At 32.5% G+C, this 15,020-nt stretch overlaps 3 protein-coding genes across 5 annotated transcripts; 1 reads left to right on the top strand and 2 right to left on the bottom strand.

Annotated features, from left to right (window-relative positions):
* Positions 1-631: 631 nt before the first annotated feature.
* Positions 632-4,133, bottom strand: Sf3a2 (splicing factor 3a subunit 2). The gene is made up of 6 exons (XM_074118191.1): positions 4,013-4,133; positions 3,754-3,921; positions 3,545-3,678; positions 3,346-3,475; positions 2,751-2,878; positions 632-991 (listed from the first exon to the last, which is right to left on the bottom strand). Exons 2-6 carry the CDS (start codon positions 3,905-3,907, stop codon positions 707-709), a joined length of 831 nt encoding a protein of 276 aa, XP_073974292.1. The 5' UTR covers positions 3,908-3,921; positions 4,013-4,133; the 3' UTR covers positions 632-706.
* Positions 4,134-9,539: 5,406 nt separating this feature from the next.
* On the top strand, positions 9,540-12,945 carry LOC141449101 (uncharacterized). Of its 2 annotated transcripts, none has more exons than XM_074118176.1 (3): positions 9,540-9,677; positions 10,096-10,295; positions 11,134-12,945. In XM_074118176.1, exons 2-3 carry the CDS (start codon positions 10,132-10,134, stop codon positions 11,501-11,503), a joined length of 534 nt encoding a protein of 177 aa, XP_073974277.1. In that variant the 5' UTR covers positions 9,540-9,677; positions 10,096-10,131; the 3' UTR covers positions 11,504-12,945. The 2 variants fall into 2 exon arrangements, with proteins under 2 accessions (XP_073974277.1, XP_073974276.1); XM_074118175.1 differs by lacking the exon at positions 9,540-9,677 and adding an exon at positions 9,864-10,095 and having other exon boundaries at positions 10,165-10,295.
* On the bottom strand, positions 12,046-14,712 carry LOC141449102 (uncharacterized). Of its 2 annotated transcripts, XM_074118178.1 has the most exons (3): positions 14,573-14,712; positions 13,955-14,240; positions 12,046-12,355 (listed from the first exon to the last, which is right to left on the bottom strand). In XM_074118178.1, exons 2-3 carry the CDS (start codon positions 14,182-14,184, stop codon positions 12,046-12,048), a joined length of 540 nt encoding a protein of 179 aa, XP_073974279.1. In that variant the 5' UTR covers positions 14,185-14,240; positions 14,573-14,712. The 2 variants fall into 2 exon arrangements, with proteins under 2 accessions (XP_073974279.1, XP_073974278.1); XM_074118177.1 differs by lacking the exon at positions 14,573-14,712 and having other exon boundaries at positions 13,955-14,320.
* Positions 14,713-15,020: the final 308 nt, after the last annotated feature.

The following is a 15,020-nucleotide window of genomic DNA, read 5'->3' as shown; positions in this document are numbered from 1 at the left end:
CTGAAACAACTTTTTTGCTGCAAGTTTTTGTAATGCTAGAGCGAAATCGAATTAGCAATCTAATAAATCTTCGTTGAGGCTCAAAAATTACGGAGATATATCTGTGAATATATTTCAATATCTGTGTTAATGAATTCATGAACTGCATTAACATTGAGTAAGAGATTCCAAGGAACTGAATTTTTTTTTTTTTAATTTCATAGAGGCATAATCAATTATGATACTTGAGAGATATCTCAAAATTAAAACAAAAAACTGTTTTAACAAAAATTGTAAACCAGAACTAGTGTGACGAGAATAGAAACTTACAAAAAAAAATTGAAGTTATTTTTGGGAAAATCTCCAAACAAGGAAATAATCCATTCGGTTTTAGAATGTTCATCAAAGTTGAAATTGTAGCAATCATTTTACCTTTCTTTATTTAATTTGCAGGTCACAAAACCGTTTAGAGGAAGGTCTAACCACCCCTCTGCCTAAAGTGCCCCTTAATCTCCGTCACTTACCTATGTGTATTACACAATTATTTGTGTATCAAATGTAAGAAAATTTGCTTACTAGAATTGTAAACAGAATGTTCCACATCTCATTTAAATTATTTTCATTTGTCATGGTATCCAACGAAAACGTAAAATATTATAAATCCATTTATTATACCATTAAAATAATAAAAAATCTGACTGCTTAAAACAAACTTAATTCACAACTATCAGTTGAGAGGCGGTGGCATGTGGTGGGCAGAAGGAGGAGGGGGAGGTGCCATCATGAGATTTGGGGGCGGTGGGGGTACAGGATTGAACATTGGTGGTGGTGGGGGTATGTTCATGGGTGGGGGCGGCGGCATCATGTGTGGCGGCGGTGGCCTTAGTGGCGGTGGCGGAGGCCCTCCTATTGGTTCGTTCTTGAAAGCGAACTGCAGGAAAAACTGCTTTGTATCACGATTCCAGTGGGTCCAAAACTTATTTTCTGATTTATCCACCTCTCGGCTCGGAACCTGAAATTTTATATTTTGCAAATAATAAATAATTCACGGACAAATTTAGTTCTAACAATAAGTAAATTAATCGCGCCTTAAATCGTAAGTACTACAAGCTCAATGGTTCGAGTCAGCTATTGATACCGAAACAGTAATAATCAAAGAATCAACAGTTAATCTTAGACGTTATCACTGTTTGATACTAGCCATGTTAAAAAAAATGTGAATAAGCATTGAGGATGATCGCTCCTTTGTCTGAATGTTTGGCAAAAATGAATAAAAATACGAATGAAGTCACCAATTTCTTTCCTACTTGATTATTATTATTTTTTGCATTATCAACATCTCTGTAATCATTTTCTGCATCTTTATCTGTACAAGTTGGGGCTTATTAGGTCGGAACCGTTGTGCAGATTGTGCCAGGAAAAGGAGGAAACGACCTCTCACTTGTTCGACTGCGTTGCAATCGAGTGGTTGCGCTACCATACCTTCAGATCTTTGAAATCGAAGGAGATAGCGGAAAAAAACTAGCAGGGAGAGTCCTCTACCTGCTTCTTAGTAGGGGAGGTTTCTTCTACTAGATCCTAAGGGGAAGGCACAATAAGCCTCTTTTGGTTGCGGTGCCGTGGGGCATAGGTCCCGCTATCTTTAATCCTAATCTTGTAATTATTTTGAGTAAAGGCGTTTACTAGATTTATTCCCACAAAAACTTGATTTTCTTAACTTAATTAAACGAGTCCTTTATCTTAAGTCATATAAAATTAAGAAACAAAAATATCTTAACGAAAACTTTCGCGATAATTTATGTATACATTCCCTTAAACACATACCTTTTAGAAATAACACTACTTATTTTAATAGATTTAATACCCATGTACACTAAAACATTCACAAAATTTTTAAGAATTTCAAGATATTGCTGTAATAGTTTTTCCCGCAAGAAACGTAAGCGATCTATCAAATTAATGAAGCAACACCTGCCTCTTACTTCGAAAACTGTATCAGTACTTAAAAATGCTTCTTTACCAACCTAAATTAATTGTATGCAGGAAAAAACAATCAAAAAAGCACATTGGTTTACGCCCTGGAAAAGACATGTCTTTTTTAACGTTGATCAAAACAAAAAGAAAAAGATTCATACATCCGAGAGCTAGTAGAGTTCAAAATAGATTTTCTGTATGTAGTGCCTGACATTTATAACGAGGTGGCTGATAGCGAGACCGGAAAGGGACCTATTATGGAGCTCTCACAAACGTACACCTATTGTAGCCCAACATGAAGCTCGCAATTGAGGCCATCAAAACATTAAGTACAACGTTTTGGCAGGAATTGTAGGTGAAAACCCCCAGACTAGAAAGGCAACAAAGATACAAGCTCATACAAGATACAAAGATCTCGTTAGATACAAGCTTAAGCTTAAGTTCATTAATATCTAAAAGGACAGTATGGGCATCCTAAAGAACCACAACGAACTGATGAACAAGAGTAAACGGTGATTGTATATATATGATTAATATTACTCATTGGAGAAGAAAACTCCATCCTCTCAAGTTTTGCATAGACACTACTCACCAGACTTTTTAGTGTACTCAAACAAATAGGCTCTACTTGTGAGAGTCACAAAATACGAGTACCACATGTGACGCGGTGATGTACTACCATGTTATTCGACCAACATTCGGGGAATGCAATCGATATTTGGCCGAACGTCAAATAATAAAATTTACTGTTTGACATGTAAAAAATTAGATTAAAAGTTCATGCAAATTCTACACACCTTGAAAGCAATAGTTTCATACGGCTCTGCTGCAAAAAGAAGGTACTGCCACTTACGGTCAGGTGGTTCTACTCTTTGTTCGTATGCAGACATAAACCTATGTCTCGGAAAAATGCCATCCGCAATTTCTGTTTCACCAAAAAGCGGACTGTGATTAATGAAATTATTTTCAATATTTAAAATCTGTTGTAGACTCAAAAAAATACAAAATAAAATAAATTAGTTAATTAAAATAAAATTTAGTAATATTGAAAATTTAGTAGATCCATATTGCTAAATTTCTTTGATTTTACCCATCGTAGCATGCATGTATCCCTAGCCCTTCTCAATGTAATGCGAGACGGAAGAAACTAGTAAAATCGAAATCGTTACACAAAACTGATTAATCTACCTCTGATGTTGGATGAAAGTCCGAAACGGTCAGGGATACAATAAACATGCGTACTGCGATGGATAAAATCAAAGTTAAAAAAAGTAATACTTTAAAACCTTGAAGTAGCAGTCTCCAGAAACAAAAAACAAAAAAATTTTCATGAATTCTCCTAATGGAAATATGACTACTTCATTATATTGTAGATAACACAGAAGAATGTACCTGGGTAATCAACTTGGTACAAAAGACTTTGTTGACCTGTCTCTGGATCTCGTTGTTTAGTGACTCTATAACCTGGGCGACCAATTTTCACGAATTTTTTTGGCTCAATTCGAGGTTTATCTGGAGCAGGCTAAAATAAAAACCATAAATGAGTACAATAGGTAATGTTACAATATCCACTCTAAACTAAGAATCTTACTTGCTGAGGTGAATCTTTCGCTTCCTTTGCAGCACGTCTAGCCAAATTCGCTTGGTGTTTTTTTCCCTGGGTGTGCGCTAAGTAACTACCTTCATTGTTATGTAGAGTTAAACACAACTTACATTCATAAGATCCTAAAATAAAAAAGGAAAAAATTAACTATGTCAAAATATTTAGCACAAATGTACCCAAATAAGACATCATCTCACCTAAATGATTTTTCATAAAATATGGATCTTTATTAATGTCAATGGTTTCCAGAGCTAATTGTCGAAGCCGCTCTCTTCTGTCTCTGTTCGTTTCTGACCATGATGCTACTCCTCCGCTGCCAGTTTTTCCTCCAGGTCGATTTTGGAAATCCATTTCTTACACTTTCACTAAGTTTTCAACAAAGAAAATAAATTTCAAAAAAAAGCCAATATAAGATACCCTTCGTTCCTATCAAAGCGAAACAAACAGATCCTTAACCTTCAATAGCTCGTCCTTACACAAAACTACAGTTAAGATGCCGGGAAGGTTATGTCTATTGTTTATGTGTATGTTAGCGATGCGCTATTTGAGCGGACTCGGTCTTATTGGAACGAATCTAATGATCGAACGAGTTGAATCAAAGCCCAATTAAAAAAAAGAGATTGCGCCCCGTCCAAAAAATTAAGGCAAATTGAAATGAAAATAATACTGAAGGGATTAGGTATGCGGTTAGCGTATTGGATTCCCTCGCGGAGGACCCGGGCTCGAATCCAGCTGCTGACCATTAGATTTTCACCGTCCGGTAATGGACAGTGTTGTCTGTAACGAGAGAACACTGACCGAAGGCCGGCAGTGCACTGAAAAAAGCTCCGGGCGCCAATAACCTTAGATGCTGACGCGCCTTAAACATTAAAAAAATAAAAAATAATGAGGTAGTAATTTTGTTACGTTTTTCACATTTTTGGCTAGAAACATCATTTCAAACTGTGACATGATATAAACTAGAAGTTTTATTATGTAGCTTAGTAAATTTAAATCTTCTTTATTGCAATTATTAACTTCCAACTGATAAATTTTGTATATTTCGGTATTGCTGTAAAACTGAAATTTTGGAAATACTTTATGTCGAATAAATTGATAGACAAGATTTTTAGGCATTATTTGATTTTATTTGACACCTACTAACACAGTTAAATGGAAGTGTAAGGTAATCCTATGTAGGTCTAGAGAGTCACCAATATGTTTAAAAGTGAGTGTAACGTAATCCTATAAAGGTCTAGTAAACCATTAACAAAGTTAGTATAAGGTGGTTCATTTTAGGTCACTGTTAACCCATGTTTTAATATTTATTTATTAACAAATTAATCTGTTTCAAATGTTTTAAAGAGTAAATAAAATTTATTGAATTAAGATGTAAAAAATAATTTTTAAAAAATAAAAAGTAATTAATTAATAATATTGCATTTATTTTTCCTTATAATCAATGTGAAAAAATTAAAATTAAACAAATATAATTGATCTTTCAAAGTGATACAGAAAATCAGAAAAAATAGAAAAGAAAACCTAAACAAAAGGTTATAAATGGCCGCTATTGGTTCCCCAAAGTCTTGGAGGGCGTAAGAGCAATAAGAGGTTAGTACAGAGCAGCGTGAGCCATCTGGTGGCAGTTTATGGAACTAACATCCGTTGTCATGGTGATATGTCGCGCGGCCATCTTTGTTTTCGCACTATATAAGCCAGGGCGGGACGTTGGGGCGAACATTGTCGCCTCGAGCGCCAAAGCGAACATATCTCCTCTTCTAATATTAACACCTATAACCAACATACATTCATGATCGTAGAGAGTTACACTAGATAACTGGGGTGGGATGGTGGGGCGAACAATCGTACTGAGGGAAAATTGTGTTTACAGCTGTTATATGGAGGTTTAGTGCTACCTCGTGACGAATATTTGAACTAACTTACCATTTTGAGTTTTGAGGTAAAAGAAGAATGGTTTTGGAAAAATGCTAGTATAAACGGTGATTGTACCGCTTCCTAGGAGAGAAGCATGAACTAAAGTTTATTTGTTAATCATTTTCTTCGTTTCTTTTAATTACTCTTTCTCTGTGTTTTTTTTAATTTAGGCATTATGGCAGTTAGATGGCATTAGGTAAGTGTTAATTAATGATACCGGAAGTGTACTGAAATAAGTTTTTTCTGTTGAGAAAAATGCAAAAAATGTATCTTCATTGTCGAGTATTCAAAAATACATCCAGGCTATATAAGTTAGTGAATTTCGCAGGGTGGGAGGGTGGGACAAATATTTTTAATAGACGTTAAATGATAAACATATAATATACATTCATGTTGCTTTAAGGGAAAGTAGTGAATGAAACACATTATATTGATGATGCTTTAAGGGAGAGAAGTGAATGTTAGACTAGATATAATATATTCGGAGTGACGAGCAACAAAGTGATCTGTTCCCCTACGTCACTCAAGTCGTACTGAAGAAAATTTGTTGTCGATATATAAAAAGGCTACATCAATGCTGCCTAGAGGTTATTTTAGGAACTACTGTAAAAAAATTTCTTGATAAGTGGCGCTCTATGAAGGATTTTTTAAGAACTAATTTTTAATTTTTTCGATATTTTGCGTATTTTTAATAGACAGTTAAATGATAAAGATGTTTTATAAGAAGAGAGATAGATAGACTAGATAAAATATTTTCAAAGTATAACCAACATATAATATACATTCATGATGCTTTAAGGAAGAGAATTGAATGTAAGACGAAATAAAATATATTCGGAGTGACGAGCGATAAAGCGACCTACTCCCCTTCGTCACTCAAGTCGTACTGAAGAAAATTTGTTGTGGATGTATAAAAAAGGTTACATTAGTGCTTTCTAGTGATTATTTTAGGAACTACTGTAAAAACTTTTCTTGATAAGTGGCGCTCTATGAAGGATTTTTTAAGAACTAATTTTTAATATTTAACTTTTTGTTGATTTTTGGCGTTCTCTGACGGATTTTTTTCGAACTCCTTTTTATTTTTTTAACTTTTTCAATCTTTTGCGTTCTCTGACGGATTTTTTAAAAACTAGTTTTTAATTTTTCAACTATTTCGATATTTTGCGTTCTCTGACGGATTTATTTAGAACTATTTTTTTTTATATTTTTATAAATTACTTTTTCTTTTTATTTTTCATTTACACGTTTTTTAGCACTTCTTCTTACATTTTATTAATATAGATTAATAAAAAAATAATATAAATACTAAGTCTATGTAAAAAATAGGCATGCAGAGGCATTTTTTTTTTTAAATTTAAGGTTTTTATTTATTTTTCTACTAAGCTATATACATTTGTTTTTTAAAGGTAAAAAATTTATATAATTAATTACATTGTGACATAAACATGCGTTTTAACTTAAAGGTAAATATAAAATTTTTTTAATCATTGATTATTAACAAAAGTTGTTTTTATACTTTCGTAGGATGTCATGACTTTTTCTTTTTAACTTCATCTGGCTGGCTAAGTGGGGAAGGTTGCACATGTGTGTACGTGTTATAAAAAATGTTAATAATAAATTTTTTCAATATAAACAAATGAAAAAAGTAATTTTTAAAGGGTTCTGTACAGTTAGTGCATAAGCAATGTTTTAAAATTTTAAAGTTTAAATAATTCTAATTTTAAATAAAATTCTAAAGATTTTTATTTCATACGGAGAGGGGTGCGAATTTAAGTAAAATTATAAGAATCACATCTCCGATTTGTACTGAAAAATAATATTATATTTAAATGAACTATAGTATAGGATACCATTTAACCTTAACAGCTCTGCTTGAATTTTGGAGAGCCAGCTAAGGTCTCGCCATATGGCCAAAATAAGAACTACTGTGGACTAGTGATGGGCTATTTGAGCGGACTCGTTCCATTGGAACGAGTCCGATGGTGGAACGAGTTGATTCAAATCCCTATTTTTAAAAAAAGTGATTCCGCCCCGCCCCAAAAAATTTAGGCAAATAAAAATGAAAATGAGGCAGCAGAAGGTTTGGAACGATTAAACATAAGAACAAATGTCACGCAATTTATTATATTATTATATCATTAAATGTTAGCTTTCCCAGTTAATAACAAAACTATATTTCTTTAACACACATTGAGTACTATCCCTAATTTCCAATTGCTCTGATAAATATAAAATTAACAACGTAATACAAATATTAACACAAAAATAGGCTAGTCAAATATAAATTAAAGCAATGCAGTTTTGTCATTATCTAGCTTGACCACTAGAAGACTGGAGTTAACTTACTTCAAGAGTATTCAAGGTAGAGAAACGGAAATGGGTAGGAAATTATTCCATAAAAATTCTAACCCTTCAAAATTATAATTACTCATATTTATTAACTAAGAATTGAATATCAAGCTTTTAAAATATTATCTTATTGTTTTACAAAAAGAAAAAGCTGTGTGCTTAATCTTAAACTTAGCGCTGGACACTCTTACTCTCATCTTCATTGGCGTAAGCTTGAACGTGTACATGTCAGCTAGACGGTCAAAGTAAAACTGGGCCAAAATTTAGTATTACCTAACTGGTTTACTTAGTGTAGTATCCCTCCCACTCTATCACCTATTTCACAAACATTCATCGATTGAAAATATTTTTTAGTTAAATATTCGTTTCATTGGAATACAAAAAACATTATAACGCTTTCTTAAGATGATTTGAATTTTTAAAATTTGTTTTTGTCCATTACTCTTATAAAATACGAAGAATTTCAAATAAAATATAATATACAAACACAGAATGATCTAGTGTGCAGGTGGAGTCAGTCGTAGTTACCATGACAACGGAACCGTTAAACAACTCCGGCCCAGCTCTAGCATTTTCATTGGTTAAATCCACTGGAGTTGGTGGAGTCGAATCCGGAGTGATTTAAATCCTTTTGAAACCGGACTCGTTCCATTTTTTCGTTCACTGAATCTAGCCAATAGAAATTGCTGGAGCTGGAACCGGAGTTGTTTAACGGTTCCATTGCTATGGTAACGAGGACTGACTCCACCTGCATACTAGATCATTGTGTTTGTATATTATATTTTATTTGAAATTCTTCGTATTATATAAGAGTAATGGACAAAAACAAATTTTAAAAATTAAAATCATCTTAAGAAAGCGTTATAATGTTTTTTGTATTCAAATAAAACGAATATTTAACTAAAAATTATTTCCAATCGATGAATGTTTGTGAAATTGGTGATAGAGTGGGAGGGATACTGCAGTAAGTAAACCAATTAGGTAATACTAAATTTTGGCTCAGTGTTACTTTGACTGTCTCACGGTCATGTACACGGTTAAACTTACCCAATGAAGATAAGAATAAGAGTGTCCAGCGCTATGTTAAAGATTAAGCACACAGCTTTTTCTTTTCGTAAGATAATAAGATAATATTTTTAAAGCTTGATATACAAGTCCTAGTAAATAAATATTTCTTTATTTATGAGTAATTATCATTTTGCTTGAAGGGTTAGAATTTTTTTTATGGGAATAATTTCCTACCCATTTCCGTTTCTCTACCTTGGATCCTCTTGAAGCACGTTAACTCCAGTCTTCCAGTGGTCAAGCTAGATAATGACTAAACATCATTGCTTTAATTTTTATAATTGACTAGTCTATTTTTATGTTAATTTTTGTGTTACGTTGTTAATTTTATATTTATCAGTGCAATTGGAAATTAGGGATAGTACTCAATGTGTGTTAAAGAAATATAGTTTTGTTATTAACTGGGAAAGCTAACATTTAATGATATTTTTTAATGAATTGCGTGACATTTTTACTAATGCATAGGGTAAGTACAGAGACCGGAATCGGTGAACGAGTTGTTGGAATCGATTCCAACCCTGGAATTGATTCAAATCCAACGAGTCCAAAGACGGACTCGTTCTGCCCATCACTACTGTGGACTGAGGCCGCTCAACCAGCCCATAACTACAGATAGAGATACTACAGACTACAGAGCAGTAAACATTCAAGCTTCAAGATAATTTTTCTTCGTCGCTAAACAAAACAAATATCTTTTGAGTTAACTTATAAGCGACTGCAAATTTTTTTAAAATCATTTCGTTAAAGAAGTTTCATTTTTTGTTCCTATTCAGTTTTGCAAGATGAAAAAGACGTATGTATAATTGGCGGTATTATTCATAGGTTATAGGTGTAATACAAATGTTAATTGTGATCTTTAAATTAGTATTGTATTGTTATAGTAAGTACTGAAAACTGTGCTGTTGCAGGACTAAATTGTTGTCCGTAATTTAAATAAAAATTACTTATTGACTAAACAGTTCTTGTTTTTCATCTATAGCTTATCGTCGAAAACAGTTTTTCATTGAGAGAATATGCCCAAATCGTAAATTCTAATTCAAATAATAGTACAAGCCTTTTTGATTTTTGACGCTTTAAAAACAATATTTTTACTTTATAAACTGAATAAAAAACGAAAATTGCCATAAATGCCTCGCAAGCATCAGACAGTTTCAGTTTTAATTTGTCGAAAAGAAAGTGTACCATTCAATGAGATTAATTTTCTCTTTCAGGTTAGTATTTTATTTTAACGTGAGGTAAGACAGTTGATGAGTTCTTACATTTATAAATTGACTCTACAGGTGGCCTGGTCTTACGCCGAGAAAGGATTGTTGGTATTTATTCTGTCCAAAAGTATAATCGAAGCAGACAGCGCTATTCATTTCAATTCGAATACTTCTAGACCTGAGATTTTGCAGAGGATAATATTCAGGTAATTAACTATGTTCTCGAGCCCCTTCCACAGAAAATACAGTATTTTGTTATCTTAGAATTGTCACATTTTGAAAAGATTTCCGAAATTGCCTATTTAATTCTAATACTACTAAAAAAAAAAGTAATAAGGATACTGATTAAGTAGTTTTATTAACTTCGCTGATTTTATCCGACATGGTTAATGCATCCCTGACCGGTTTCTTAATTTGATCCATCATCAGAGGTAAGTCAATCAGTTCGGTATAGAGAACTCTATTTCACTTATGATTCCGACTCTTACTACATTTGCCACGAATAAAATCAGCAATATTATCCAACACTATGAGGTTAGCATACTGGACTTCCACGCGGAGGTCCCGGGTTCGAATCCAGCAGCTGACCCTTAGATTTTCTCTTCCTAGGAGCTTCTTACAGCTCACTGTCCGGTGATGGACAGTGTTGTCTGAAACGAGAGAACACTGTCCGGAGGTCGGCAGGGCACTGGAAAAAGCTCCGGGCGCTAATAACCTCAGCTGTTGATGCGCCAAAAAAAAAAAAAAATTATCCAACACTGCTGACATAACTTACATTTTCAATAGTTTTAATGTACAACAAAAGCATTTGATAGCTAATTATGTGAAAATTTAGGGATAAATATCCATAATTAGTTAGCAACAAGAAAGCAGTATCTAAATGGCCGCATCTTGCCTTTCAATTTGTGCAAATATAATTACAAAAGTTGAATTATGGAAAACAATTAATTCACTTGATCATGCACTTAACTGTACTTAAATATTTTTCATCATTATATTTTAATCAACCTAAGTTGCAAACGTACTTATTCTATTGGTTTTAAGGTATTTTTCTGAATCTTCTGAAGTGTTACAATGGTGTCACGAAGTTCATAATCGTACAAAGATTCCTAGACTTTTCCTGATGAGTGCTTTGGAGTCATTCGGCCTGTCACATGAATTTGAAGCCGTTGAAATATGTGCAGCTCTATTGGATGCTATTCAGTTTTGCAGTCAATGTTCGCAAAAGTGTACATACCTCTTAGTTAGTATTTGCACTGATAAGGGTGACACATATCCGTCTAATCTAGCGCCTTTATTTGACAGAGTTTGGCATCTGGAAAGTTCGCAATGTAATAAACATACATTCTTCCAGATGTCTCCTTCAGTACATGGAGTACCTCTTAAGAAACTAAATATACTATGCACTTCATAAAGCGATTACGTAGCTAGTACTACTTTTTGTTTCACTTTATTGTGTTGCTTAAATATGTTTTTAATTCTTTAACTTTAACAAAATTTAGCTTTTATGTACGTTTTTTAAAAATAAGTTAATATGGAATTAGATCCCACTTATATTATGTGTAAAATTCTGAAATTCGAGAACTTAAAAAGTTTTTAAATACATATTTCATTGGAAGTAATTATTTATAAATAAGAACATTACAGCTATACCCCTTTACAAAAAATAAAATTAAATAAATACATAAAAAGATAATAGAATTTTTTATTCAGTGAGCTTGTTTGTTTATGGAACTCAAGCAGATGTAAAGCAAATTATTTAATAATAGAAATCATCAGAAAATATTACACTTATGAATTATCATTTTGTATAATGAAATATTTAACTGTAATGTTTATGGAAAATATTAAGAAGATATAAGAAAAAAGAAACTGATGTTTGACGTTAAGCAGTCGCTTTACATTTTTTACATATTTAAAAAAACAAACCAAAAAAACCTTTTTTTTGTCACATTTTTAATCTTCTACATAATATAATTCAGCAGTGCGTAAAGTATTTACATTCGCGGAAGCACTAGTTGGATTTAAGTCATCATTGCTGCAGAACGGTAAATCAAAAGGTAGTTTAGTGGGTTTGCAGCCTTTAACTGAAAACGTTATTACTGTATTTGGATCCTGTACTTTCATAGTTACATCAGAAACTGTGATTTGAGTCACTGTCGTTACTCCTCCCCAAAACCAATTACCTCCATCGTTACTCGGTTCTAAAGGAGTTTTATTTAGTATCTGATGCTGCATCATCTGTTGTGTTGCAGTAGATTGAATTCTGAGGAAGGAAAATACATGTATTATATTTGATACAAAAAAAGTATGTCTTTGTTTTCAAGATAATAGAGGATTCCACTCTCAACACTTCTCGCTTCTCGAATAAAAGAATAATAATAGAAAATTAAGAGAAACTTTCCTTAAAAATAAGGAAAGAATAATGCATGTTTCTAGTAAACATTTATTAAATGCATTACTAGATTTCCTTGTGGTGATAGTGAGACTATTTACATTCCACGCAAGAAATGTAATGAATGGTTTTTGTAACGATAACTGTCCGCCACCCAGTAAGCTATTATCTAAAGTAATTATTACTATCGGCACTTATGTTAGCGTTATCATTTGTTAGTTTTGGTAACTTCTTGTCTTAATATACATATTTCTAAAATAAAATATGACTAAAAAATAAGATAATCTTCCATAGTGAAATTAACTTTCAAATTAACCATTAGTTAGATAAACTTATTATATCTAGTCTTTATCAAGAAAATTTATATTAAACAACCAGTCAAGTAAAATCAAATAAGATTATTCAACTGAAAATGTTTTCGAAAGTGGCACAGAATTTTAATGACTTATTTTACATTTCACCATGTTTTGTGAGAAGATTCATTTCAGAGAGTGAAAAAACGGAGACAGGCTTTTTATCTAAACTGCAATCTGTGAATAAACACACTAAAATATCGTTTTAAAGCTCACTAATGCTAAAAAAAAGTTTTTATAAATGAATAAAATTAACACAAACAAATAGAACTTGGTGTTGCGTTTCGGTGCCTTCTTCACTTCCAGTAAACATTAAGTTTCCAATTATTATGTTAACAAATAAAATAATTATATGGCCAGATTTGAATTAGTCCCGCGAAAAATAGCAGAAAATGGAAATGGCGGGATGTTTATGAAAGCTTATAAACGAAGAATCACAGGAATTTAAATCTGTTTCAAATGGATATCCTTAATCGGAAATACCATGTTTTTTCCTCTTATTTTTCTGAGATATCCCCAATTGAGCTCAACTCAATTCTTTTCTCAAGCGCAGATCTTACAACTTGTTGAATGTGATAAAGGGCACATCTAGAAAAAAGACTAGTGTTCTGGCTTAAAACTAGTCATTTCAGTGATTTTTGGTTTAAATAAGTTTAAATGAATCTTTAAAATCCTAAGTTTATGAGATCATGTACTGATAATTTGAAAATCGTTTGGCCGGAAGTGTGATCCTTGGCTGATTTTTTCAGCATTTGGAAACCGCTTAGTTAGAAAACGATTTTCACTTTTGTTTGGAATTCTTTCCATGAAAAATGAAATTGAGGAGTTCTGGGAAGTCATACTCCCTTAAAAGCTTTATACAGTTTTAAAATATGACAAATCGCCAAATATATGTAATTGGGGAAAGTTATGTGGATGTTATTGCATCAGATTTTGATTTGTATGAAATTTTAATTTCAGTATTATTGTATTTAAGCTTTAGACTGATATCTGAAGCCTAAGTAATTATAATTCATGTAAAAATTATTTCATGAGAAACTCAAGTAAAAAAATTTGTAAACTCTTAGAATAGCTTACATATGGCATAAATATAACATCTATAAACCAATTTACTGACTTTCGAGGAGGTGATGGCTTAATATCCAGCCTCCTGACATTCCGGCACGGTTGTAATGTTGAGTCTAGTACTGCACATGATGAAGGTATCATTTCCGTTACTAGCCTGTGCCTTAAGACGACACTGGTCAGTGTACGCCTTGTTATAAACCACTTCGGGTCCCTTCTTTCTTCTGGATAACAGTGGAGTGCTGTGATCAGTAGAAAAGAGGCTATACAAATGTAGTACATCTTCCCTTGTGGTAATAAAAATGAAGACTGAAGACTTTGGGCGGATTCTTGAGTTCCTAGTAAAGTAGAAAAACTTCATAATAAAAATATGGTTCGTTAAACTAACTGCAAAAGAAGATAAATAAAAAAATCTTAAGCATGTATTAAAACTGTCCGGTAGGACAGTTGTATAAGGGTTTATATTAGAAAGAAATAGTTAAATATCTCGTATTAACGAGGATTCTAACAGGTAGTAATTAAAAAGGGATTACTCTAATTTTAAATTATTCTTGCCTTTAATTTATTACCTAAACATCTTAATTTTAAGAATTACATACATGAAAACAAATGTATCTCCCGACCTATCCGTAAATACTTATGCAAATTTGTTAAAATTATGCTCACTTACTTCAATAATAAAATTGTACTGACATACTGATGAAGCAATGGTTAAACGTACAAGTCAAAATATTCCCTAACAAATGGCTACATAAAGAAATCACCCCCTCTTTTTGTAGAGAAGGGAGGCTAGATCACGTTTCTTCTTTCTGATAACTTACTGAAATCGTGCCCTTCTAGAATGTTTAATTTCAACTTCTAATCTCCTCACAATTATCAATGTAAAGTATATTTTGAATTATGACTTATTATAACAGTGGCAAAATAAATTTCAGTACACTAGAACATTTAATTTTTTCTTTTGTCTGTTTCATTTAATTGTTTCTACAAAGTGAAACAAGCCTGATATTTAATCTCCATCCACAGGTCTACAACTCAGTGAAGCATGTTTTATTACTGCTGTTTATTCAAATGTAGGCTTTATCTTAAAGGTTTTTAACAACACTGGCACCGGATAA

Source organism: Rhodnius prolixus, unplaced genomic scaffold, assembly GCF_049639745.1.
Source record: "Rhodnius prolixus isolate KJV_2025 unplaced genomic scaffold, Rpr scaffold_2, whole genome shotgun sequence".
Classification (NCBI taxonomy): Eukaryota; Metazoa; Arthropoda; class Insecta; order Hemiptera; family Reduviidae; genus Rhodnius; species Rhodnius prolixus.
The sequence above is the reverse complement of the archived record's forward strand: the minus strand, read 5'-3'. Positions and strand labels throughout refer to the sequence as shown.

Coding starts and splice junctions, on each gene's coding strand:
- LOC141449101 (XM_074118175.1), top strand. CDS start 10,012: ATGCCTCGCAAGCATCAGACAGTTTCAGTTTTAATTTGTCGAAAAGAA. Junction 10,096..10,164: donor AGATTAATTTTCTCTTTCAG/GTTAGTATTTTA, acceptor TTGACTCTACAG/GTGGCCTGGTCTTACGCCGA. Junction 10,296..11,133: donor TTGCAGAGGATAATATTCAG/GTAATTAACTAT, acceptor ATTGGTTTTAAG/GTATTTTTCTGAATCTTCTG.
- LOC141449102 (XM_074118178.1), bottom strand. CDS start 14,184: ATGTACTACATTTGTATAGCCTCTTTTCTACTGATCACAGCACTCCAC. Junction 12,356..13,954: donor AAGCCATCACCTCCTCGAAA/GTCAGTAAATTG, acceptor TTCCTTCCTCAG/AATTCAATCTACTGCAACAC.
- Sf3a2 (XM_074118191.1), bottom strand. CDS start 3,907: ATGGATTTCCAAAATCGACCTGGAGGAAAAACTGGCAGCGGAGGAGTA. Junction 3,476..3,544: donor CGAAAGATTCACCTCAGCAA/GTAAGATTCTTA, acceptor TTTTTATTTTAG/CCTGCTCCAGATAAACCTCG. Junction 992..2,750: donor ATGAAACTATTGCTTTCAAG/GTGTGTAGAATT, acceptor ATAAAATTTCAG/GTTCCGAGCCGAGAGGTGGA.